The sequence below is a fragment of the Callithrix jacchus genome, chromosome 1 (genome assembly GCF_049354715.1).
Source record: "Callithrix jacchus isolate 240 chromosome 1, calJac240_pri, whole genome shotgun sequence".
In the NCBI taxonomy this organism is placed as follows: Eukaryota; Metazoa; Chordata; class Mammalia; order Primates; family Cebidae; genus Callithrix; species Callithrix jacchus.
In genome coordinates this window covers 153,486,066-153,511,018 of record NC_133502.1, presented here as the reverse complement: position 1 = coordinate 153,511,018, position 24,953 = coordinate 153,486,066, and the positions used below count along the sequence as shown (strand labels likewise).

Here is a 24,953-nt window from a genome sequence, read left to right as displayed (position 1 = left end):
AATACCAAACTGTAGACCGATCATCTTGGATATATGTACTCAGGACCTCCTGGGGCTGTGTCACTAGCATGTCCTTAACCTTGGCAAATTAAACTTCTAAATTGATTGAGACTGGTTTTAGATAACCTTTTGGTTTGCAATGTGTAATCATAGTGAAGTTTATTTTTTAGAAGAGGACACTAGGGATTTATTATGTCAAATAGAAATAACAATATTTGTTTATGTGATTTATGTCCCAAGAACATTTTTTCATTTATGGATTCACATGAAGAGAAATGGCTGTCACATAAATGGCTGTCGCTGCAGTTCTGTTTTTTAGAATTTTCAATCCTTGAATAAAAACTAAGTTGATCAGACAGGTGTATTCAATTCTAGGCAAAACAGTCTATTTTAGTTATGTACTAAACTTTTGTTATAGTTAATGATGGAAGAATTGGAAACATTGAAATTATAAAACAACTGGTGTTAATCACATGAATAGTTCCTTCTTCAGTCCACCTTTCCTTTGTCATGCATGTGCAGTAATTGCCTATTGAGGAAACCTATGCTTTTTTGCTGCCTTGTCATTGTGTCTAATGAGTGTAGTTTGCAGAATTTGATCATTTCTAGGTCTTGTGGTGATAAGAGTTTTCAACCATCTAAAAAAATATCTCATTCATCTTATTTGTTTGGGGCCAACTGCTGAGGAATGTCCCCAGCACTGAAAGGAGTTTCTCAATATTTCTAAGTACTGCTTCCTAATATTCAGAACTTGCACTTGACACTCTTGTCAGAGGTATCTGGGGCAGCTCTGTAGTAGTCACACCAATGGCTGTGCCATATCCTGCAGTTATATTCACTGTTGTCTGCCCTAAGCCACATGACTGCTGCAGCCATCTTAGAATCATAGACAGTGTTTGGTATTTCTGTAGACTCATGTAAATCTAGGACTTGCATGTGTGAGGGAACCAACTTACAGCTACCCATGATGGTAGGGTTGAGAGCCATCCTCCTCAGGGTAATAACTGCAACAATTCATTATCAATTCAGCTTTAGAGCTATAACCCTAGGTTCATATCTTGCCTCCTTCCTTTAGGGGCTTAAAAGCATGGGCACATTCCTTAGCCCTTCGGTTTTTCCATTCAAGGAGTGTGTGGATAGTAAACAATCACTGTTTAGGTGAGGTCTGTAGTGAGGATTGAATGGGTTTATTAAAATAAACTATGTATTGTAGATCTTCAGAATGGTAAATTAAAAAAGAACTGACTTGCTTGATATCTCAAAGCTTAACACATTCCAGACCTGCATGCAAACCCAAGATATAAGCTCCCAAGTCAGGGGTGAGGCCACAATGCACAACTGCTCAGTCCAAAACTAGTCATTTCAACTTAATTCTAACCTTGGGACAAAAGAATGAGATATGAGTATCAAAAATGCTTTTGGTGACATCCTGATTCCACACAGTAGCTACTTCTGAAAAAAATAAAATTTAAGTACATGTTGTCTACAAAATGAGCCAGTGACCTGATGAAAGATCAACAGATACCTGGTCAAATGGAATAAACACCAGTTTACTTGGGGAAGAGAATTATCTACCATATTGGAAGGTTCCAAGCATGTGATATCATATCCTGTATGATTTCTTTCTCTTAAATGAAAAGTGGCTCAAACTGAGGCTGTTGCCAAGTTATGGAGATGACCGTAGCTTAGCCTTGGCAAAGTGCTCTGGATAGTGTCACGAGAGACCTGATTTGTGCATTCCTTCCTTCTGAGGAGGGTAATAGGTTGGGTGAAAGCATATTATTCATATCTCTGTACATAGGGAATTTTGAATAATCCACAAAAGTATGTTTAAAACTATGTTTTGGTAGGTAAACTGGCCTACACACAGATATTATCAGTATGTATTTGGGAAAACTTGTGATATGAGTAGAAGTAACATGCTCTCAAATACTGTGAACTAAATATACATTTAGGCTGATGAAAAGAGGGAAGCCATGGGAATAGCAACATTAGGTTTCTTTCTTGTGCGTTTTCCTTCACATTTCCACATTCTAGATTCACTTCAGATTCTGAAGTCTAGAGTTTAAAAGATAATTGATGGTGGAAAAACAGAAGCACAATAGATTTTCCTATATTCTTCACAAAAAGGGAAGTTAGATGTGCAGAATCTAATCAGAAATACTGCATTTTACTCTACAGAAAAATAATAAACATACAATAGCATGAACAAAGAATTAGAACTATAAATTATGAAATAAGTAGGCAAAGTATTTCTTGAACAACCTTACTACACCAATTGAAAGGACACCATTCAGTAGATGAATATGAACAGACCTTCACAGTAATATAATTGAGAAGAGAGGTATGAAGCTGAGAACTTCTTTCACATTCTGCATATGGAAAATTGGAGATAGTCTACAAGAATGCTATTCATGCTAATACAGTCATCAAAATTGCAGAGTACAAGGTTAACAGTCAAACAACAGTTGTGTTAATATGCACTCAATATCAACAATCCAATAGCAAGATTACAAATGTAATTCCATGAATAATAACCTCTGAAATCATCAGATACATAGAATCTAACCAATGAGATGACATACTTGTAACCTGGTGAGAACAGAATGTGACTGAAAGAAAATAGAGAAGGTACAAATAAATGAAGAGGCATCCCGTATTCACAGACAGGAGGACAAAACCTGACTAATACACAATACTGCAAAATGATCCAAAGATGCACAACTACTATGAAACTGGTAACAGCCATCTGTGCAGAAATAGAAAAGATAACCCAACTTTTTTTTTGAATTCTTGAATGTCTCAAATAATCATAATAATGTTGAAAAAAATAGGGTTGGAAGATACACATTCATGAGATTGAAATCTACGAGAGGAAAAGATACAGAAATTCAGACAGCAGGGTCCTAGCATGGGGGCACCCATAAGTATTGGAGATATGGAATAGAGAGCCCAAAATTCAATGCATGCACACAGTCAACTGATCTTCAACAAAGCTGCGAGAATACACAATGGGAAAAGGAAGGCCTCTTTAACAAATTATGGTAAAACTCTATATCATTTAAATAACAAAATTCAGCAGTGTGCTCAAGGGTGTGCTTCTTCCTCTATTTACAAGACACTGGAGCTTTGCAATGACCCCAGAGCAAATCTTCATCCTGTCCCCCATGCCTGGAGAGAGCTTTTGATATCAGGAATAAACAGCAAGGACAGACAAATGAATGTGCTGCCATGAAACCTAACAGTTCAGAAGGTGAGGATCTGTTTCTCCCAAGCATCTGAGCACACTGTGGAAGACTTTTTTGTCTCTGGGATTAAGTAACTGTCATGACAGAACTGTGTCCCAAACCAAAGGCTTTAACATTTGCAGTGGCAGAGGCAGAAAAGAGGTATCCTCAGAAAGACCATGTTTAAATAATAAAGCAAGAACAGGGGATACACACACACACAAAAATAGGTGATCACAAAGTACTCACACTTCTCACCACTATTACATTAAACTCTGACAAGAACAAACTTTGTCCATGTTTTCTTTTTCTTCTCTTTCTACATGCTCGCTCAGCCTCCCAAGCAGCAGGCAGAAGCTGAAGGCTTCTGGGAACCTGCTTTATTAGATTCCACCTGTAATCTTGTTGCCTACCTGGAAAGGCATCTTCTTCACTGTTGAGATTTTCCAGAATCCCCTCTTTAGAACCACCAACAGCAGAGTAAGTTAGAGAGAGGTGTACTCATTTCTACTCCAGCTGAAGCCACGTCAGCTCACACAACATCCCCTGGCTGGTCCTCTGGGTTCACATGCATTCATACAGTCCCTCCGATCATAGTTATACACTTGCAAAATTATTTGCTCTCACTAGACCCCCAATATTCTTTAACCAGAACCCAGAATCAGGTTTCTATATATTAAAACCAGCAAGTTTGTTCCACAGCAAGTGAGCTACTTAAGGGTACATACCATAACCAATGAGTGATGAACTCTGCAATAAGACAAAAGAAGACACGATGAGGATCAGATTAATGCTTCTGCACCCCCCCCACCCAAAGATCTGTCAGTCTCTTGATGACTTCAGGAAACTAGTTGTAAAACAATGGTTGAGTCAAAGGCCAAGAATCAAACATGCTACTAGTATAGCAGACACCTGTGGAAAAGACAAGACCTTTTCCCACAGAATTTATCTAGAAGTTGATTTACATTGGCAAATACACAATGCCTAAACCAAAGAGGAAAACTGGTGTTGAGGAAAATTCCTCTGTGTTACAGTTGATAATGGAAGCTGTCATCTAAAAACATTCTAATATATCACATATCTGATGGGAAGACACTCCCATTGAATTCCAACCCCAAAAAAAGAATTGGACATGTAAGACATAATGTGACTTCTCAGATTATCACAATTAACAGAAGGAAAAAAATCAGAAAAGAAACAATTCTTTTTTCATTTTGTTTTCCTTTGAAGTTTAGGTTCCAGGATGCACATGCAGGACTGTGCAGGTTTATTACACAGGTAAACACGTGCTATGGTGCTTTGCTCCATGTATCAACCCATCACCTAGGTTTAAGCCCCACATCCATTAGCTATTTATCCTGATGCTCTCCCTCCCCAATCCCCACCTGACATGGCATTCTTTAGAGGACAGAAATAGGGGTTCTTACCTTGCCATCCTCAGAAGTGATGCTCCTACAATCCTCAGGAGAAGCTGGAGGGAGACAGAGTAAAAGTCAGTACCCTGGTGGCTGGAGACTGAGTAACTCAGGGAGCTTTGCTGGGTGTGGCATATGGAGTGTGGGACTAAAGATTCTGAGACCATCTCAGAGAAACAACTATGTTCAAATAGTACCATGAGGGAGTCTCAATAGATATCTTTCATCTTAGACAATGACCTAATAATACTCTCACATTCCCAATTACCAAAAGATATTAACCAATCAAAAAGCAAGGCTTAGATGTTTGCTGTGACATAGTCAGGAAAAACTGGTCTCCTGGGAAAAGTAATCATTAAATACCAGAGCAAGAAACGATGGTTACAAAAGCAGCCCACAAAGCCCATGGACACACATCCTCTCATCTCTCTCTTATTAAAATACAACAGAAACAAGTCAGACCTCTACAGCTATTTTTTGTTTTTTGGTTCCGGCTTCATAGCCCCCTTCCTAGGTTCCAAAGCAATAGGTGTAACCCAACTGCTCCCAAAAATACTTCTAGGGTATCATTTTTGTTTTTTTGTTTGTTTGTTTGTTTGAAACAGAGTCTTGCTCACCAGGCACCAGGCTGGAGTGCAGTGGTGGGATCTCAGCTGACTGCAACATCTGCCTCCTGGTTTCCAGCAATTCTCCTGCCTCAGCCTCCTGAGTAGCTGGGACTACAGGCACACACCACCACGCCCAGCTAACTTTGGTAGTTTTAGTAGAGATGGAATTTCACCATGTTGCCAAGGATGGTCTTGATCTCTTGACCTCGTGACCCGCCCACCCCAGCCTCCCAAAGCACTGGGATTAATGGCCTGAGCCACTGTACCCGGCCTAGGGTATCATTTTCTACCTACAGAAATTATCCTATTGCAGCTTCACTCGTGGATGTTGTCCACTGGTCAATCTTTAGACACAAATCTCAGCAAGAAGTTATTTCAGAGAGTGACTCACCCACCCTCCTACTCCAGGTGAGGTCACATTGGATTACACGAGATCACCCTGAGCTTTCCTCCATGTTCTCAGACTCCCTCCAGGCTCTGTGGAGCCAGAGGTCTTCAACAAGGCATTGCTTACACTTTTCAGCCTTCAAGTAAGAAAGAGAAGCTGAAGGAATCACCTTTCCATGTTTTCTTCCACTGGCCCATGATAGGTCTCACCTCCAATCCCACAACCCTGAGATCCCAACTTTGATGTGCACACTTTGAGTGACATGAGTCCAACAATCAGACCCTGGGCCAGTTTCACAGCAGACATGCAAGACAGCATTCTGTGGGGATGGAAATGCTCTCTGATGTATGGCTGCTGGGCCATTGCATGGTGGCTGTTGTGATGAGGTTTTGAATATTTCATTGTATATATTTGTTTATTTAACTATAAAGAGGCATGTATATGACTGAGAAGCACACTAGACAAGACAGCTCCAGAGATCCAGACATGAGGAAGACCTGACTTCCCTCTCCAGGTGTTTTTTGCAGAATCATTTGCTGCTCTGATCCTACCACCATTTACAGTTACTTCCTGGGCATCTGCACAAGGGCCCGTCACTGTGTGGGGCTGGAGATAGGACAGTGAAAACAACATCCATGTCCAAAGGAATTCCAGCAGGGATGCGCTTGCATCCAGTGGAAGAGTGTGGCCCTATGCACCCTGTCTAGACTAGATCAGAGCAGCAGGAGCAGAGGGGTGGGGGCATCTCCCTGTCCTCAGGAGCTCACCCTCATCTCCAGAGACCCTGACTCAAAAGCTGGGCAGGCTCCAGAATAAGTGTGTGGCTCAACAAGCTGGACAGGCTGAGAAAAAACCTTTCCACACTTGCACTAGATCCCAGCCTAGGGGTGACCTAGAGCTCATCCCAGGGGTGTGTTTATTAAAACATCCATGGAGGCTAATGTGTCTGTCCCAGGACTGAGCTCTGGGGTAAGGATGAATGAGGAAGACACAGTCACTGCCCTTCTAGTAAATACCCAAAGCCAGGGTTTCTCTATTCACCTGTGGGAAGACTCAGACTTTGAGATGAAAGATTTTAAACCATCTCCAAAATAAGTGGAAACCGAGATGTTATGGATTGCACAGAAGAGTTGCAAGGATGACCTGGAGTCTGGAATCAGTCCCCAGCCCTTTGCTGAGATCACCCTGCACTGGAACTCATGTCCCTCCCCACCTGCCCTGCTAATTTGGAGTGCTGGAACTGCCCAGGCCAAAAGCTAGAAGACACTGTCCAGTTGAAAAGCATTTCTGGGCCAGAAGACCCTTGGCTAACAGGGTCTACTGAAGAATCATTCCTCAGGAGATTTCCAGAAAAGGTAAAAAACAAAAACTTGTCTGTCTCAGCCCCAGGAAGATCAGTCCTGGGACCTCTCTGTGTCTGGTCTGACCCTGAGGTCCATTCCTACTGACTCATGTCCTGTCTGTTTAGTGTCAGAAAAATGGGGACCTGATTCCTGTTCTGCCCCTCTCCGCAATGACACTCTGCTGGTATCATTGCCATCATTGCACAAAGAGATGGAGAAGACATAGGTCAGGAAGGAAGCTCCTTTCTCAAGGCATTTAGAGTGATGTTCACACCAAGCTTTCAACAGAAAGGAAGGCCAAGTCCTACTCACTCCTCCCCAGAAGGGGTCTCATATCCTGCCTGAGCCCTGGTGATGACGCTAACCTGATGCCTCTAACATTGCAACCTTGACATTCTCTTATAACAATGTCCCAAATATTCTCATTTTCTTTCCCTCTGATCCTCTAAATCATGTTCCCCTTCAGGTCTAGAATGAGGCTCTGCCTTGCTCTCTCCCATGGAGCCCACTAAGCAGGTGTCCATGAATTCTGAGAACCTCAATGTTGGTAACACTGATATTTTCCTTGACTCACACACAGCAGAAACCCTGCAGCACCAATGGGAAGCTTGGTCCAAAGATTAAAGATGTCTAGGACAATCTGGTCATGAGAAAATCACTTCTAGGGTGAACAAGTGACATTGCACAATCAAACAGTTTCATTCTTTTGTTCAATTGGGAAAATACTGACACATACAAAACAATCAAATTTTACTGAAAAGCAATGCATTTCCACAGAATGAATGCTCCAAAAATAAAACCCTCAAACCATCATGTGGTCCACTTGATCTTCGTCATGACTTAAAGCATCTACCTTGGCTCTCTGTGTGTGAAGGTTTTCAGAAGGAAACGAAAACCTAGTTAAACAGTAGCATCAATAAGGCATGATAGAAATTCTCCTGTGTCAGAGCCGAGTTCTTCATGGAGCCATCTGTTTCTCACAACACGCCCCAGATCCTCACACCTATCAGGAACCTGAAGCTAGGGAGGTCCTCCAGAGAAAAGCAAGCAAGAAAATCCCCCCTGACTCATCACTTAAATTTGTCATTAGGAAGAAAGTGATATTAGAATATGTACAATGTTAGAGAGGGGAACAACACACACTGTGGGGGAAGTGAAGGAGAGAGCATCAGAATAAAGAGCTAATGTATGCGAGGCTTAATACCCAGGTGATGGGTTGACAGGTGCAGCAAACCTTGACACACTTTTAGCTATGTAACAAAGCTGCACATTCTGTATACGTATCCACAAAATTAAAATCAAATTTAAATTTAAGAAGAAATTTAAATTGAAAAAAATTGCAAAAGAAGGCAAATTTAGAGAAACAGAAAGCAGCTTCACGGCTGCCTAGGAGCAGGGGTGTGGGCCTTGGGAAAAAATAGAAGTGACTACTAATGGCTATAGGGTTTCTCTGAGACATAATGAAAAGATTCTAAACTTAGATTGTTTTAGATGGCTGCATAACCTTGTAAATACAAAAAAAAAAAAAAAACTACATCACCCACTTTAAATAAGTGAATTATTTTGCATGTCAACTGTGTGAAAATAAAGCAGTTTATAATAAAAAAAAAATACGTACGAAGGTCATTTAGGGCTGTCACGGTGTCCTGCAACAAAAGAAAAACACACAAAACATAGTAAGCATCATATGCTGGGTGCTGTTGGTGCAGGCCTTTTCATATGGTGACATTAGAAAACCATGTCACTGGTCCACAAATGAAGCATAGAAAATGCTTCTGGAAAAAAAAAGTGGGGTGTTTTGGAAATTTAGTAAGTGGCCATGTCAGCTGGCAAGTACAAAATAATTTCTCAAATAGAAAATGATGCTACTAAGAAACATGCCCACGACCAGATTGTAAGTTATGCCATCAATTGACTGACATTGTCAATCAGGCCTCAGTTAGTCAGAAACACCACTGACTGGTCACTAGAGTCCATGACAACTGAGGTCGGATTCACAATGGCAGTCAAAAATAATATTCACTTGATATTCCAGAGGCCCCAGAAATGAAAATTTCTCTTTGAGACACAGAAATGCATCTTACCACGTCAGGGGGAATCTCATCATCTGCAGTGTCTTTTAAGATGAGGTCCTGCAGGACCTCAACAGGACCTAAGAGAACACAGAGTGACAGTCAGTGCATTGGTGCTGCTGAGGAATCTCACAAAAAGCTTTTGGAAATGTGGACCACGCTGAAGTGTATAAAGCTGGGCGTTTGACAAGCATGGAACGAGCTGCTGCTGGACCATTCTCCTTGGTGCTGAAGGAAGGAAAAGGAGAGGGGCAGAAAGAAATGAAAGAGCCTTGGCTTCCTAGTTAGGGCAACCTCATCAATGTGAAATCGTCATTTGAAGAACCGGTTATTGCAGGAAGACAGTGTATTATAGAAACAGGAAGTAGATTAGGGCTGCCTAGAACCAGGGGTGTGGGGGTTGGGGAAAACAGAGGAGTCACTACTAAGGGGGTTTTCTGAGAGGGAACTAAGAGCTTCTAAAATTAGATTCTAACAATGGTTGTACAACCCTGTAAATATAGTAAAATCACTGAATCACCTACTTTAATGGGTGAATTGGTTTGCATGTCAACTACGTCTCGGTAAGTGTTTAAAAGAAACAGAATACGTACGGTGGTGACACTGGGCTGCTGGCTTCTCCTGCGATAAGAGAAAAAGAAACACCATGAGGATTACATCATGCTGGGTCCTGTTGGCACAGTTCTTGTATTCACTTGGTGACATGAGAAAACCAGATGGCAGGCTGGGCTCAGTGGCTCAAGCATGTAATCCCAGCATGTTGGGAGGCTGAGGCGGGCAGATCATGAGGGCAAGAGATTGAGACCATTCTGGCCAACATGGTGAAACCCCATTTCTACTAAACGCTACAAAAAAGTGGGTGTGGTCGTGGTGAGAGCCTTCAGTCCCAGCTACTCGGGAGGCTGAGGCAGGAGAATTGCTTGAATGCAGTAGGAGGACGCTGCAATGATCTGAGATCACACCACTGCACTGTAGCCTGGTGACAGAGAGACTCTGTCTCAAAAACAAAACTAAACAAAAACAACAGATGTCAAACAGTGATGAAGTCACCGGCCCCTAATGGAGCACAGGGGATCCTTGCAGAAAATGCAGTGGGTTTGGAATATTTAGCAAGTATCTATGCTGGTTGAAAAATACAAAATTATTTTTCAAGAAGAAAATGATGCTACTGAGAAATATGCCCACGACCAGATTGTAAGTTATGCCATCTTTTGACTGACATCATCAATCAGGCCTCAGTTGGTCAGAAACTCCACTGAATGGTCGCTAGAGTCCATGACAACTGAGGTCTGATTCACAATGGCAGTCAAAAATAATATTCACTTGATATTCCAGAGGCCCCCGAAATAAAAATTTCTCTTTGAGACAAAAAAATGCATCTTACCACATCAGGGAACAGCTCCTCATCCTCTATGTCTTCTATGACAAGGTCTTGTAAGACCTTAACAGGACCTAAGAGAACACAGAGTGGCTGTCAGTGCACTGGTGCTGCTGAGGCATCTCACAAAAAGCTTTTGGAAATGTGGACCAGGCTGGAGTGTATGGAGCTGGGCATTTGACAAGCATGGACTGAGCTGCTGCTAAACCATTCTCCTTGATGCTGAAGGAAGGAAAAGGAGAGGGGCAGAAAGAAATGAAAGAGCCTTGGCTTCCTAGTTAGGGAGACCTCATCAATGTGAAATCGTCATTTGAAGAACCGGTTAATGCAGAAAGGCAGTGTACTATAGAAACAGAAAGTAGATTAGGGCTGCCTAGAACCAGGGGTGTGGAGGTTGGGGAAAACAGAGGAGTCACTACTAAGGGGGTTTTCTGAGAGGGAACCAAGAGCTTCTAAAATTAGATTCTAACAATGGTTGCACAACCCTGTAAATATAGTAAAATCACTGAATCACCTACTTTAAATGGGTGAATTGGTTTGCATGTCAACTACATCTCGGTAAGGTTTTAAAAGAAACAGAATACGTACGGCGGTGATACTGGGCCACTGGCTTCTCCTGCAATAAGAGAAAAAGAAACACCATGAGGATTACATCATGCTGGGTCCTGTTGGCACAGGTCTTGTATTCACTTGGTGACATGAGAAAACCAGATGGCAGGCTGGGCTCAGTGGCTCACACATGTAATCCCAGCATGTTGGGAGGCTGAGGCGGGCAGATCATGAGGGCAAGAGATTGAGACCATCCTGGCCAACATGGTGAAACCCCGTTTCTACTAAACACTACAAAAAAGTGGGTGTGGTCGTGGTGAGAGCCTTCAGTCCCAGCTACTCGGGAGACGAGGCAGGAGAATTGCTTGAATGCAGTGGAGGACGCTGCAGTGATCTGAGATCACACCGCTGCACTGTAGCCTGGTGACAGAGAGACTCTGTCTCAAAAACAAAACTAAACAAAAACAACAGATGTCAAACAGTGATGAAGTCACCGGCCCCTAATGGAGCACAGGGGATCCTTGCAGAAAATGCAGTGGGTTTGGAATATTTAGCAAGTATCTATGCTGGTTGAAAAATACAAAATTATTTTTCAAGAAGAAAATGATGCTACTGAGAAATATGCCCACGACCAGATTGTAAGTTATGCCATCTTTTGACTGACATCATCAATCAGGCCTCAGTTGGTCAGAAACTCCACTGAATGGTCGCTAGAGTCCATGACAACTGAGGTCTGATTCACAATGGCAGTCAAAAATAATATTCACTTGATATTCCAGAGGCCCCCGAAATAAAAATTTCTCTTTGAGACAAAAAAATGCATCTTACCACATCAGGGAACAGCTCCTCATCCTCTATGTCTTCTATGACAAGGTCTTGTAAGACCTTAACAGGACCTAAGAGAACACAGAGTGGCTGTCAGTGCACTGATGCTGCTGAGGCATCTCACAAAAAGCTTTTGGAAATGTGGACCAGGCTGGAGTGTATGGAGCTGGGCATTTGACAAGCATGGACTGAGCTGCTGCTAAACCATTCTCCTTGATGCTGAAGGAAGGAAAAGGAGAGGGGCAGAAAGAAATGAAAGAGCCTTGGCTTCCTAGTTAGGGAGACCTCATCAATGTGAAATCGTCATTTGAAGAACCGGTTAATGCAGAAAGGCAGTGTACTATAGAAACAGAAAGTAGATTAGGGCTGCCTAGAACCAGGGGTGTGGGGGTTGGGGAAAACAGAGGAGTCACTACTAAGGGGGTTTTCTGAGAGGGAACCAAGAGCTTCTAAAATTAGATTCTAACAATGGTTGCACAACCATGTAAATATAGTAAAATCACTGAATCACCTACTTTAAATGGGTGAATTGGTTTGCATGTCAACTACATCTCGGTAAGGTTTTAAAAGAAACAGAATACGTACGGCGGTGATACTGGGCCACTGGCTTCTCCTGCAATAAGAGAAAAAGAAACACCATGAGGATTACATCATGCTGGGTCCTGTTGGCACAGGTCTTGTATTCACTTGGTGACATGAGAAAACCAGATGGCAGGCTGGGCTCAGTGGCTCACACATGTAATCCCAGCATGTTGGGAGGCTGAGGCGGGCAGATCATGAGGGCAAGAGATTGAGACCATCCTGGCCAACATGGTGAAACCCCGTTTCTACTAAACACTACAAAAAAGTGGGTGTGGTCGTGGTGAGAGCCTTCAGTCCCAGCTACTCGGGAGACGAGGCAGGAGAATTGCTTGAATGCAGTGGAGGACGCTGCAGTGATCTGAGATCACACCGCTGCACTGTAGCCTGGTGACAGAGAGACTCTGTCTCAAAAACAAAACTAAACAAAAACAACAGATGTCAAACAGTGATGAAGTCACCGGCCCCTAATGGAGCACAGGGGATCCTTGCAGAAAATGCAGTGGGTTTGGAATATTTAGCAAGTATCTATGCTGGTTGAAAAATACAAAATTATTTTTCAAGAAGAAAATGATGCTACTGAGAAATATGCCCATGACCAGATTGTAAGTTATGCCATCTTTTGACTGACATCGTCAATCAGGCCTCAGTTGGTCAGAAACTCCACTGAATGGTCGCTAGAGTCCATGACAACTGAGGTCTGATTCACAATGGCAGTCAAAAATAATATTCACTTGATATTCCAGAGGCCCCCGAAATAAAAATTTCTCTTTGAGACAAAAAAATGCATCTTACCACATCAGGGAACAGCTCCTCATCCTCTATGTCTTCTATGACAAGGTCTTGTAAGACCTTAACAGGACCTAAGAGAACACAGAGTGGCAGTCAGTGCACTGGTGCTGCTGAGGCATCTCACAAAAAGCTTTTGGAAATGTGGACCAGGCTGGAGTGTATGGAGCTGGGCATTTGACAAGCATGGACTGAGCTGCTGCTAAACCATTCTCCTTGATGCTGAAGGAAGGAAAAGGAGAGGGGCAGAAAGAAATGAAAGAGCCTTGGCTTCCTAGTTAGGGAGACCTCATCAATGTGAAATCGTCATTTGAAGAACCGGTTAATGCAGAAAGGCAGTGTACTATAGAAACAGAAAGTAGATTAGGGCTGCCTAGAACCAGGGGTGTGGGGGGTTGGGGAAAACAGAGGAGTCACTACTAAGGGGGTTTTCTGAGAGGGAACCAAGAGCTTCTAAAATTAGATTCTAACAATGGTTACACAACCCTGTAAATATAGCAAAAACACTGAATCACCTACTTTAAATGGGTGAATTGGTTTGCATGTCAACTACATCTCGGTAAGGTTTTAAAAGAAACAGAATACGTACGGCGGTGATACTGGGCCGCTGGCTTCTCCTGCAATAAGAGAAAAAGAAACACCATGAGGATTACATCATGCTGGGTCCTGTTGGCACAGGTCTTGTATTCACTTGGTGACATGAGAAAACCAGATGGCAGGCTGGGCTCAGTGGCTCACACATGTAATCCCAGCATGTTGGGAGGCTGAGGCGGGCAGATCATGAGGGCAAGAGATTGAGACCATCCTGGCCAACATGGTGAAACCCCGTTTCTACTAAACACTACAAAAAAGTGGGTGTGGTTGTGGTGAGAGCCTTCAGTCCCAGCTACTCAGGAGACGAGGCAGGAGAATTGCTTGAATGCAGTAGGAGGACGCTGCAGTGATCTGAGATCACACCACTGCACTGTAGCCTGGTGACAGAGAGACTCTGTCTCAAAAACAAAACTAAACAAAGACAACAGATGTCAAACAGTGATGAAGTCACCGGCCCCTAATGGAGCACAGGGAATCCTTGCAGAAAATGCAGTGGGTTTGGAATATTTAGCAAGTATCTATGCTGGCTGAAAAATACAAAATTATTTTTCAAGAAGGAAATGTTGTTACTGAGAAATATGCCCACGACCAGATTGTAAGTTATGCCATATTTTGACTGACATCGTCAATCAGGCCTCAGTTGGTCAGAAACTCCACTGAATGGTTGCTAGAGTCCATGACAACTGAGGTCTGATTCACAATGGCAGTCAAAAATAACATTCACTTGATATTCTAGAGGCCCCCGAAATAAAAATTTCCTTTTGAGACAAAGAAATGCATCTTACCACATCAGGGAACAGCTCCTCATCCTCTATGTCTTCTATGACAAGGTCTTGTAAGACCTTAACAGGACCTAAGAGAACACAGAGTGACAGTCAGTGCACTGGTGCTGCTGAGGCATCTCACAAAAAGCTTTTGGAATTGTGGACCAGGCTGGAGTGTATGGAGCTGGGCATTTGACAAGCATGGACTGAGCTGCTGCTAAACCATTCTCCTTGATGCTGAAGGAAGGAAAAGGAGAGGGGCAGAAAGAAATGAAAGAGCCTTGGCTTCCTAGTTAGGGAGACCTCATCAATGTGAAAGCGTCATTTGAAGAACCGGTTAATGCAGAAAGGCAGTGTACTATAGAAACAGAAAGTAGATTAGGGCTGCCTAGAACCAGGGGTGTGGGGGGTTGGGGAAAACAGGAGTCACTACTAAGGGGGTTTTCTGAAAGGGAACGAAGAGCTTCTAAAATTAGATTCTAAGAATGGTTGCATTGCACAACCCTGTAAATATAGCAAAAACACTGAATCACCTACTTTAAATGGGTGAATTGGTTTGCATGTCAACTACAGCTCGGTAAGGTTTTAAAAGAAACAGAATACGTACGGCGGTGATACTGGGCCGCTGGCTTCTCCTGCAATAAGAGAAAAAGAAACACCATGAGGATTACATCATGCTGGGTCCTGTTGGCACAGGTCTTGTATTCACTTGGTGACATGAGAAAACCAGATGGCAGGCTGGGCTCAGTGGCTCACACATGTAATCCCAGCATGTTGGGAGGCTGAGGCGGGCAGATCATGAGGGCAAGAGATTGAGACCATCCTGGCCAACATGGTGAAACCCCGTTTCTACTAAACACTACAAAAAAGTGGGCGTGGTCGGGGTTGAGAGCCTTCAGTCCCAGCTACTCGGGAGACAAGGCAGGAGAATTGCTTGAATGCAGTGGAGGACGCTGTAGTGATCTGAGATCACACCGCTGCACTGTAGCCTGGTGACAGAGAGACTCTGTCTCAAAAACAAAACTAAACAAAAACAACAGATGTCAAAGAGTGATGAAGTCACCGGCCCCTAATGGAGCACAGGGATCCTTGCAGAAAATGCAGTGGGTTTGGAATATTTAGCAAGTATCTATGCTGGCTGAAAAATACAAAATTATTTTTCAAGAAGAAGATGATGCTACTGAGAAATATGCCCACGACCAGATTGTAAGTTATGCCATCTTTTGACTGACATCGTCAATCAGGCCTCAGTTGGTCAGAAACTCCACTGAATGGTCGCTAGAGTCCATGACAACTGAGGTCTGATTCACAATGGCAGTCAAAAATAACATTCACTTGATATTCTAGAGGCCCCAGAAATAAAAATTTCTCTTTGAGACAAAGAAATGCATCTTACCACATCAGGGAACAGCTCCTCATCCTCTATGTCTTCTATGACAAGGTCTTGTAAGACCTTAACAGGACCTAAGAGAACACAGAGTGGCAGTCAGTGCACTGGTGCTGCTGAGGCATCTCACAAGGAGCTTTGAGAAATGTGGACCGGGCTGGAGTGTATGGAGCTCGGCGTTTGACAAACATGGACCGAGCTGCTGCTCGACCATTCTCCTTGGTGCTGAAGGAAGGAAAAGGAGAGGGGCAGAAAGAAATGAAAGAGCCTTGGCTTCCTAGCTAGGGAGACCTCATCAATGTGAAATCGTCATTTGAAGGACCAGTTAATGCAGAAAGGCAGTGTACTATAGAAACAGGAAGTAGATTAGGGCTGCCTAGAACCAGGGGTGTGGGGGGTCGGGGAAAACAGAGGAGTCACTACTAAGGGGGTTTTCTGAGAGGGAACCAAGAGCTTCTAAAATTAGATTCTAACAATGGTTGCACAACCCTGTAAATATAGTAAAATCACTGAATCACCTACTTTAAATGAGTGAATTGGTTTGCATGTCAACTACGTCTCGGTAAGTGTTTAAAAGAAACAGAATACGTACGGTGGTGACACTGGGCTGCTGGCTTCTCCTGCAATAAGAGAAAAAGAAACACCATGAGGATTACATCATGCTGGGTCCTGTTGGCACAGGTCTTGTATTCACTTGGTGACATGAGAAAACCAGATGGCAGGCTGGGCATGGTGGCTCACGCATGTAATCCCAGCATGTTGGGAGGCTGAGGCGGGCAGATCATGAGGGCAAGAGATTGAGACCATCCTGGCCAACATGGTGAAACCCCGTTTCTACTAAACACTACAAAAAAGTGGGTGTGGTAGTGGTGAGAGCCTTCAGTCCCAGCTACTCGGGAGACGAGGTAGGATAATTGCTTGAATGCAGTAGGAGGACGCTGCAGTGATCTGAGATCACACCACTGCACTGTAGCCTGGTGACAGAGAGACTCTGTCTCAAAAACAAAACTAAACAACAAAAAAAAAACAGATGTCAAACAGTGATGAAGTCACCGGCCCCTAATGGAGAACAGGGGATCCTTGCAGAAAATGCAGTGGGTTTGGAATATTTAGCAATTATCTATGCTGGCTGAAAAATACAAAATTATTTTTCAAGAAGAAAATGTTGCTACTGAGAAATATGCCCACGACCAGATTGTAAGTTATGCCTTCTTTTGACTGACATCGTCAATCAGGCCTCAGTTGGTCAGAAACTCCACTGAATGGTCGCTAGAGTCCATGACAACTGAGGTCTGATTCACAATGGCAGTCAAAAATAATATTCACTTGATATTCCAGAGGCCCCAGAAATAAAAATTTCTCTTTGAGACAAAGAAATGCATCTTACCACATCAGGGAACAGCTCCTCATCCTCTATGTCTTCTATGACAAGGTCTTGTAAGACCTTAACAGGACCTAAGAGAACACAGAGTGGCCGTCAGTGCACTGGTGCTGCTGAGGCATCTCACAAGGAGCTTTGAGAAATGTGGACTGGGCTGGAGTGTATGGAGCTGGGCGTTTGACAAGCATGGACCGAGCTGCTGCTGGACCATTCTCCTTGATGCTGAAGGAAGGAAAAGGAGAGGGGCAGAAAGAAATGAAAGAGCCTTGGCTTTCTAGCTAGGGCGACCTCATCAATGTGAAATCATCATTTGAAGAACCGGTTAATGCAGAAAGGCAGTGTACTATAGAAACAGGAAGTAGATTAGGGCTGCCTAGAACCAGGGGTGTGGGGGGTTGGGGAAAACAGAGGAGTCACTACTAAGGGGGTTTTCTGAAAGGGAACCAAGAGCTTCTAAAATTAGATTCTAACAATGGTTGCACAACCCTGTAAATATAGTAAAATCACTGAATCACCTACTTTAATGGGTGAATTGGTTTGCATGTCAACTACATCTCGGTAAGTGTTTAAAAGAAACAGAATACGTACGGCGGTGATACTGGGCCGCTGGCTTCTCCTGCGATAAGAGAAAAAGAAACACCATGAGGATTACATCATGCTGGGTCCTGTTGGCACAGGTCTTGTATTCACTTGGTGACATGAGAAAACCAGATGGCAGGCTGGGCTCAGTGGCTCACGCATGTAATCCCAGCATGTTGGGAGGCTGAGGCGGGCAGATCATGAGGGCAAGAGATTGAGACCATCCTGGCCAACATGGTGAAACCCCGTTTCTACTAAACACTACAAAAAAGTGGGTGTGGTCGTGGTGAGAGCCTTCAGTCCCAGCTACTCGGGAGACGAGGCAGGAGAATTGCTTGAATGCAGTAGGAGGACGCTGCAGTGATCTGAGATCACACCACTGCACTGTAGCCTGGTGACAGAGAGACTCTGTCTCAACAACAAAACTAAACAAAGACAACAGATGTCAAACAGTGATGAAGTCACCGGCCCCTAATGGAGCACAGGGGATCCTTGCAGAAAATGCAGTGAGTTTGGAATATTTAGCAAGTATCTATGCTGGCTGAAAAATACAAAATTATTTTTCAAGAAGAAAATGTTGCTACTGAGAAATATGCCCACAACCAGATTGTAAGTTATGCCATCTTTTGACTGACATCGTCAATCAGGTCTCAGTTGGTCAGAAACTCCACTGAATGGTCGCTAGAATCCATGACAACTGAGGTCTGATTCAAAATGGCAGTCAAAAATAATATTCACTTGATATTCCAGAGGCCCCAGAAATAAAAATTTCTCTTTGAGACAAAGAAATGCATCTTACCACATCAGGGAACAGCTCCTCATCCTCTATGTCTTCTATGATAAGGTCTTGTAAGACCTTAACAGGACCTAAGAGAACACAGAGTGGCAGTCAGTGCACTGGTGCTGCTGAGGCCTCTCACAAAAAGCTTTGGGAAATGTGGACCGGGCTGGAGTGTATGGAGGTTGGTGTTTGACAAGCATGGACCGAGCTGCTGCTGGACAATTCTCTTTGGTGCTGAAGGAAGGAAAAGGAGAGGGGCAGAAATAAAAGAGCCCTGGCTTTCAAGCTACGGCAACCTCATCAATGTGAAATCATCATTTGAAGAACCAGTTAATACAGAAAGGCACCTACTTTAAATGGGTCAATTGGTTTGCATGTCAACTATGTCTCAGTAACTGTTTAAAAGAAACAGAATACGTACGGTTGTGATACTGGGCCGCTGGCTTCTCCTGCAATAAGAGAAAAAGAAACACCGTGAAAATTACATCATGCTGGTTTCTTTTGGCACAGATCTTGTATTCGTTTGGTGACATTAGAAAATCAGATGGCAGGCTGGGCACGGGGGCTCACACATGTAATCCCAGCACGTTGGGAGGCTGAGGCAGGCACATCATGAAGTCAAGAGATTGAGACCATCCTGGCCAACATGGTGAAACCTTGTCTCTACTAAAAACTACAAGAAACCTGGCATGATGGTGCAATGAGCCTGTAGTCCCAGCTACTCAGGAGACTGAGGCAGAATTGGTTGAACCCAGTACATGGAGGTTAGAGTGATCTGAGGTCACACCACTGCACTGTAGCTGGGTGACAGAGAAAGCCTCTGTCTCAACAACAACAACGAGAAAACCAGATGTAGAACGGTGATCAAGTCACTGGCCCCAGACGACGCATAGAGGATGTTTGCAGAAAATGCAGTGCATTTGGAAAATTTAGCAGGTGTCCATGTTCTCTAGGAAATTTTTTCAAGAAGAAAACGATGCTACTGAGAAACGTGCTCACGACCAGTTTGTAGGTGATGTCCTCATTTGATGGACATCATCCATCAGGCCTCAGTTGGTCACAGTCTCCAGTGACAAGTCGCTAGAGTCCAAGACCCCCGAGACCTAATTAATGATGGCAGTCAAAAATCATATTCACTTTATAGTCTAGAAGCCCCAGAAAAAAAAAATTTCCAGACAAAAAAATTTACCATGTCAGAGGCAACCTCTTCCTTCTTACTGCCATGTGTACACTCCTCTGAGTCGTCAACAGGAGCTAGGAGTACACAGAGTGACAGTCAGTGCATTGGTGCTGCTGAGGAATCTCACAAAAAGCTTTGGGGAATGTGTGTATGGAGGGGCTGGAGTGTGTGGAGCTGGGTGGTTCACAGGCATGGACTGAGCTGCTGCTGGACCATTCTCCTGGTGTTGAATGAAGGAAAAGGAGAGGGGAAAAAAGAAATGAAAGAGCCTTGGCCTTCTAGCTAGGGCAAACTCATCAACATGAAACAGTCACCTTAAGAACCGGTTAATACAGAAAGGCACTGTATATAGAAACAAGAAGTACATTAGGGCCGCTTAGAACCAGGGGTGCAAGGTTGGGAAAAACAGAGCGGTTTCTACTAATGAGGTTTTTTTGAGGAGGAATGAAAAGGTTTTAAAATTAGATTGTAACATGGGTGCATAGCCTTTAAATACAGTAAAAACACTGAATCACCCACTTTAAATGGGTGAATTGGGTTACATGTCAACTACATCCTAATGAAGCTATGTTGAAAAAAGAATACGTACTGTGTTGATATTCATCTGTAGCATTTTCCTGCAGTTAGAGGGGGAAAAAAAACCACCATGAGGATCAGATTATACTGGGTCCTGACTGCACAGGTCTTTTATTCACTTGGTGAATTTCATGCTTATAGAAAGGGCAGTGGGTTTCTTTTGGACAGATTCTTGCTCTGTCACCCAGACTGGAGTGCAATGGCATGATCTCGGCTCACTGCAACCTCAGCTTCCTGGGTTCAAGCAATTCTCCTGTCTCAGCCTTCCAACTAGCTGTGACCCCAGGTACCTGCCACCATGCTCGGCTTATGTTTGTATTTATAGTAGAGATGGGGTTTCATTATATTGGCCCTGTCTGTCTCAGCCTCCCAAAGTGCTGGGATTCCATGTGTGAGCCACCAAGGAAGTGGGTTTTCATGGAATGTTTAGCAAGTCCATGTTGGCTGCCAAATACAAAATTATTTTTCAGGAAGAAAATGTTGCTACTGAGAAATATGCTCACTACTAGTTTGTAAGTGATGCCATCTTTTGACTGACATCATCAATCAAGCCTCAGTTGGTCATACATTCCAGTGACTGGTAGCCAGAGTTCATGACAGCTGAGGCCTGATTCACAATGGCAGTCAAAAATGATATTCACTTGATATTCTAGAAGCTTCAGAAAAAGACATTTCTCTTCAAGACAAAGAAATGCATCTTACTATGTCAGGTGATGTCTCCTGAAACTTTTCAGTTTTGCACTCCTTTGGTTCTTGAACAGGAGCTAGGAGAACACAGAGAGACAGTCAATGCACTGGTGATGTTGAGGAATCCCACAAGGAGGCTTGGGGGATGTGGCCCAAAGCTGCAGTGTATGGAGGTGGGCTGTTGACAAGCATGAACTGAGCTGCTGCTGGGCCACTCTCCTTGGTGCTGAAGGAAGGCAAAGGAGAGGGGAAGAAAGAAATGAAAAAGCCTTGGCTTTCTAGCTAGGGCAACCTCATCAGTGTGAAATAGTCTGAGAACTGGTTAATACAGAAAGGCACTGTAAGGCTCAGTGAGAGCGTCTCATCACACCTGCTGCCCACGTAAAGGTCTAGGCAAATCCCAACATTTCATGAAACGTTACAGGATTATTTAACTTCTGTGGATCTACATATCCCTGCTACTACATTTATCATCTATCCTTTTGTATTTTTAAAATTTTTAAAGCTTACATATTTATTATTTTAATTATTAAGTGTGCATTTCAATGATGTTATATTTAGTGAGTAACATTCATGATGCTGTGTCAATAATGAGAAAATTCAAATCTAAATTCATAATCTAGCTTCCACCTTGGGCAATGAAAGAAAAACAGCAGTATAATGTCGAATAGAGGAAAAATAAATAATGATAGCAGAAATTAATAAAATAAAAAACAGGAAATCATCAGAGAAAATCAACAAAACCAAAAACCAGTTCTTTGAAAAGATTAATAACACTGTTAAACCTCTACCTTGTCTAACCTCAAAGGGAAAGAAGGAAGTCATGATGTACTAATAATATCAGTTCAAGAGGAGTGAAATTAAAAAAATAATAATAAAGAAATATGTGAACACATCTGTGCTCACACTTGGAAACATTATATAAAATGAGATAACTTTTTGAATCTCTTTCAGAAGGTTAAAAGTCTTCTCATGATAAATGAATCATCTGAATAGGCCTATATTTATATTAGAAATGGAGTCAATAATTAGTATCTTCTCAAAAGAACAAAAACACTACCTTCAGATGACTTCACTGGTAAATTCTACCAAAATTCTTACAAAGAAATGTAGTTTTACCATACGAGCAAATAATCATAATTTTAGTATTTCCTTAGTTAAATTTTAAAAATTATGTTTCCAAACAAGACACAAGAAGGTTTATAATTGCTGTATTCATAATTGCCCAAACTAAAAGCAAATGTCTAAACATTTGAGATGTCCTTTACTATCAAAAGTGAATCAAGCCTGGGCAACACTGTGAAACCCTGTCTCTACAAAAAAAATAAAATTAAAAAAATAGCTTGGTATAAAGCATGTGCATTACAGCCATCTTCTTGGGAGGCTGAGGTAGAAGGATCACCTGAACATGGGGAGGTAAAGATTGCAATGAGCTGTGACTGCACCAATGCACTCCTGGGTGACAAAATGAGACCTTTTCACAAAAACAAACAAACAAAAAGAACCAAACTCTAAGTTGTCAATGTAACTTTACTTGTGTAGTTGCATCACCCATTGATTTAATGCATTTAAATGGGAACAAATGAAATAAATGAAGAACATGACATAGCATTTACTGAGTTTCTCTGGGACACTCGAGGAGTAAACTGGAATGATTTGCTTCAATAAACTTAAGGATATAATTTCCACCCTACCTTCCTTTTCAATACAACAGATTTTCCTATTCCTCCATTTTTTTTTTAACCAGCTCCTGGTGCGGCCAGCCAAACCTGCAAGGTAGAAATGTATTATAATAAAGACAGTGCTTGACATCTTGCTGGCAGAAGACCACAGAGAAATTAGTAAAAACTTATTCAGTTTAAACTTTTGATCCTGGTTTTTACTGACTGCTTTTCAATGCTACCTGAATTAGATCTGGGTTCTAGGAAGATTTGTTTGTCCAGGCAGATACCTTTATTCAGATGAGACAATATAGAAAAGCAGAAGATCCAAGTAACCAAAAATAGGCTGGGTTCTAATCCTACTTCAAATCTGCACATACCCAGGAGAGGGATATGAACCCATCTGTGCTTCTCTTCCCTATTCTGATATATAGAAACATTAGTAGATCTATGCTGTAGACCTACTAAGGTTTATAGCACCTAAGAGGATGAAATGCAGATAAAGACTTAAAAAGACTCTTTTTTTTTTTTTTTTTGTAAATGCCCTAAAATGTTCAATCATTCAATGTGGAGAAGGATAATCCAGATACTTGGTAGTGGTTAAATATAGAGAGAAAACTTGCATGTCTCCTGTGCAGGGTAGGACAGAAAGTGACTTCACAGTTTCCATGGCCACATAATTTCCAGCTCATGACACAGATCTGTGATTTCCCTAATCCCCACATCAGCTCTAAGGGACAGGCAGGGAAGGGGCTACAACCCATATTTTCCAATTCAGTGAATTAAAACTCAGACGTTTTGAGTGACTTGCCCAGAGTCACCACAGTGAGGAGTGATAGGTCTGAGGTAATAATGTAGTTGGTTCCCTGGGGATAGAGATCCTGGAACACCTGAGTCCTCTAGATCATGCCCTGGACCCTGGACTGAGAGCTCTTCTCACAAGCTTTGTCAAAGCTTGTGGGAAGATCGTGGGATGGTTGAAGCTCTGGAGAGGTGGCAGGTGGCTTACCACATTTACTGACCTACTCTATTATCCCTATGTTGTCACTTTTATTAGTTTTATGACCCATAAGGCAAACATTTTAAGTCTCTCAGTTATGACACATGATCAGAGATTTTACCTGAGTCCACTCTTTCTACCCATAAGGTGATTCTCATCTGCTGGGCTGGAGCTGGCCTGACGTAAAAGAGGACACATAGCATACCACGGAGCTGCTGCGTGCCCCACTCCTGTGAACATGGCATACCACAGAGCTGCTGCGAGCCACACTCCTGTGCACACGGCATACTATGGAACTGCTGCGTGCTGCACTCCTGTGCACGTGGCATACCACAGAGCTGCTGCGTACCCCACTCCTGGGCACACTCTTGCCTTGTTTCTGCTCTGACAATCCTAATTCTGGCTTCCAAACCAATCCTGTATGTCCCTCTTTGTTCTCAGACTTGCCTCAACTGTTGGATATTTTAATCACTGTTGTAGTGACCATGACTGAACTGTGACATTTAATATACCATAGTATATGTTTATCTTTTTATATATTTCTTAATAAAATTTAACTTATTTTTTCAGACTTTCAGGAACATTTCTGGGCTAGGTGTGCTGGCCCACAGCTATAATCCTGACATTTTTAGAGGCTAAGGCAGGAGGATTGCTTAAGGTCAGAAGTTTAAGACCAATCTGGGCAACACAATGAGACCTCGTCTCTACAAAAAATCTTCTAAATGTCACCAGATGTGCTGGTGAGCCCCTGTATCCATAGCTATATGGAAGACTGTTGTGGGAAGATCGTTTGAGCCTAGGAGATTGAGGCTGCAGTGAGCTATGATCACGCCACTGCACTCCAGCCAGGGTAACAAAGCAAGACCCTGTCTCTTCAAAATAAAAAGCATTACTGTGTTACAAGTATCCCCATTTTATTTCTCATTATCTAATATTGCTGTTTTCATCCTGAGGCTTAATTGCTTTAGGAAGCTAAAAATAAAAAGTTTTTTAGACAAGGTAGTATTTAAAGCAGGCTATATGCATGCCTTTTTATAAATTCTAGTTTTATATGCCATATATCTAGAATTTACATTCTTGATCTACTTGGTCTTCTTCTTAGAACCAGCCTCCTCATATGTAACCCAAGTGTAATTCCCATATTACACCTAAATCAAAACATTGAGAGGATAGAATAAAATCAAAGAGCA

The 24,953-nt window shown here is 42.6% G+C and overlaps 1 protein-coding gene across 7 annotated transcripts in view; it reads right to left on the bottom strand.

The window, feature by feature from the left end:
* LOC103794606 (uncharacterized) overlaps positions 1-24,953 on the bottom strand; it is a 57,382-nt gene that overhangs the window by 14,646 nt on the left and 17,783 nt on the right. For 5 of the 7 annotated variants that reach the window (XR_013535690.1, XR_004727927.3, XM_078373660.1 and 2 more), the window contains 23 exons: positions 22,797-22,871; positions 21,118-21,179; positions 20,429-20,456; positions 19,849-19,913; positions 19,081-19,108; positions 18,678-18,745; positions 17,888-17,915; positions 17,306-17,373; positions 16,511-16,538; positions 15,928-15,995; positions 15,139-15,166; positions 14,553-14,620; positions 13,763-13,790; positions 13,180-13,247; positions 12,391-12,418; positions 11,809-11,876; positions 11,020-11,047; positions 10,438-10,505; positions 9,647-9,674; positions 9,066-9,133; positions 8,600-8,627; positions 4,655-4,698; positions 3,956-3,977 (listed from right to left, as the gene is read on the bottom strand). Coding sequence is in view for 5 of the 7 variants with exons in the window: in XM_078373660.1 (XP_078229786.1) it covers positions 3,956-3,977; positions 4,655-4,698; positions 8,600-8,627; positions 9,066-9,133; positions 9,647-9,674; positions 10,438-10,505; positions 11,020-11,047; positions 11,809-11,876; positions 12,391-12,418; positions 13,180-13,247; positions 13,763-13,790; positions 14,553-14,620; positions 15,139-15,166; positions 15,928-15,995; positions 16,511-16,538; positions 17,306-17,373; positions 17,888-17,915; positions 18,678-18,745; positions 19,081-19,108; positions 19,849-19,913; positions 20,429-20,456; positions 21,118-21,179; positions 22,797-22,871 (1,092 nt within the window). In the remaining 2 variants the exon portion in view is untranslated. The remainder of the gene's footprint in view (positions 1-3,955; positions 3,978-4,654; positions 4,699-8,599; positions 8,628-9,065; positions 9,134-9,646; positions 9,675-10,437; positions 10,506-11,019; positions 11,048-11,808; positions 11,877-12,390; positions 12,419-13,179; positions 13,248-13,762; positions 13,791-14,552; positions 14,621-15,138; positions 15,167-15,927; positions 15,996-16,510; positions 16,539-17,305; positions 17,374-17,887; positions 17,916-18,677; positions 18,746-19,080; positions 19,109-19,848; positions 19,914-20,428; positions 20,457-21,117; positions 21,180-22,796; positions 22,872-24,953) is intronic. The other 2 variants (XM_078373672.1, XM_078373671.1) reach the window with 2 other exon arrangements.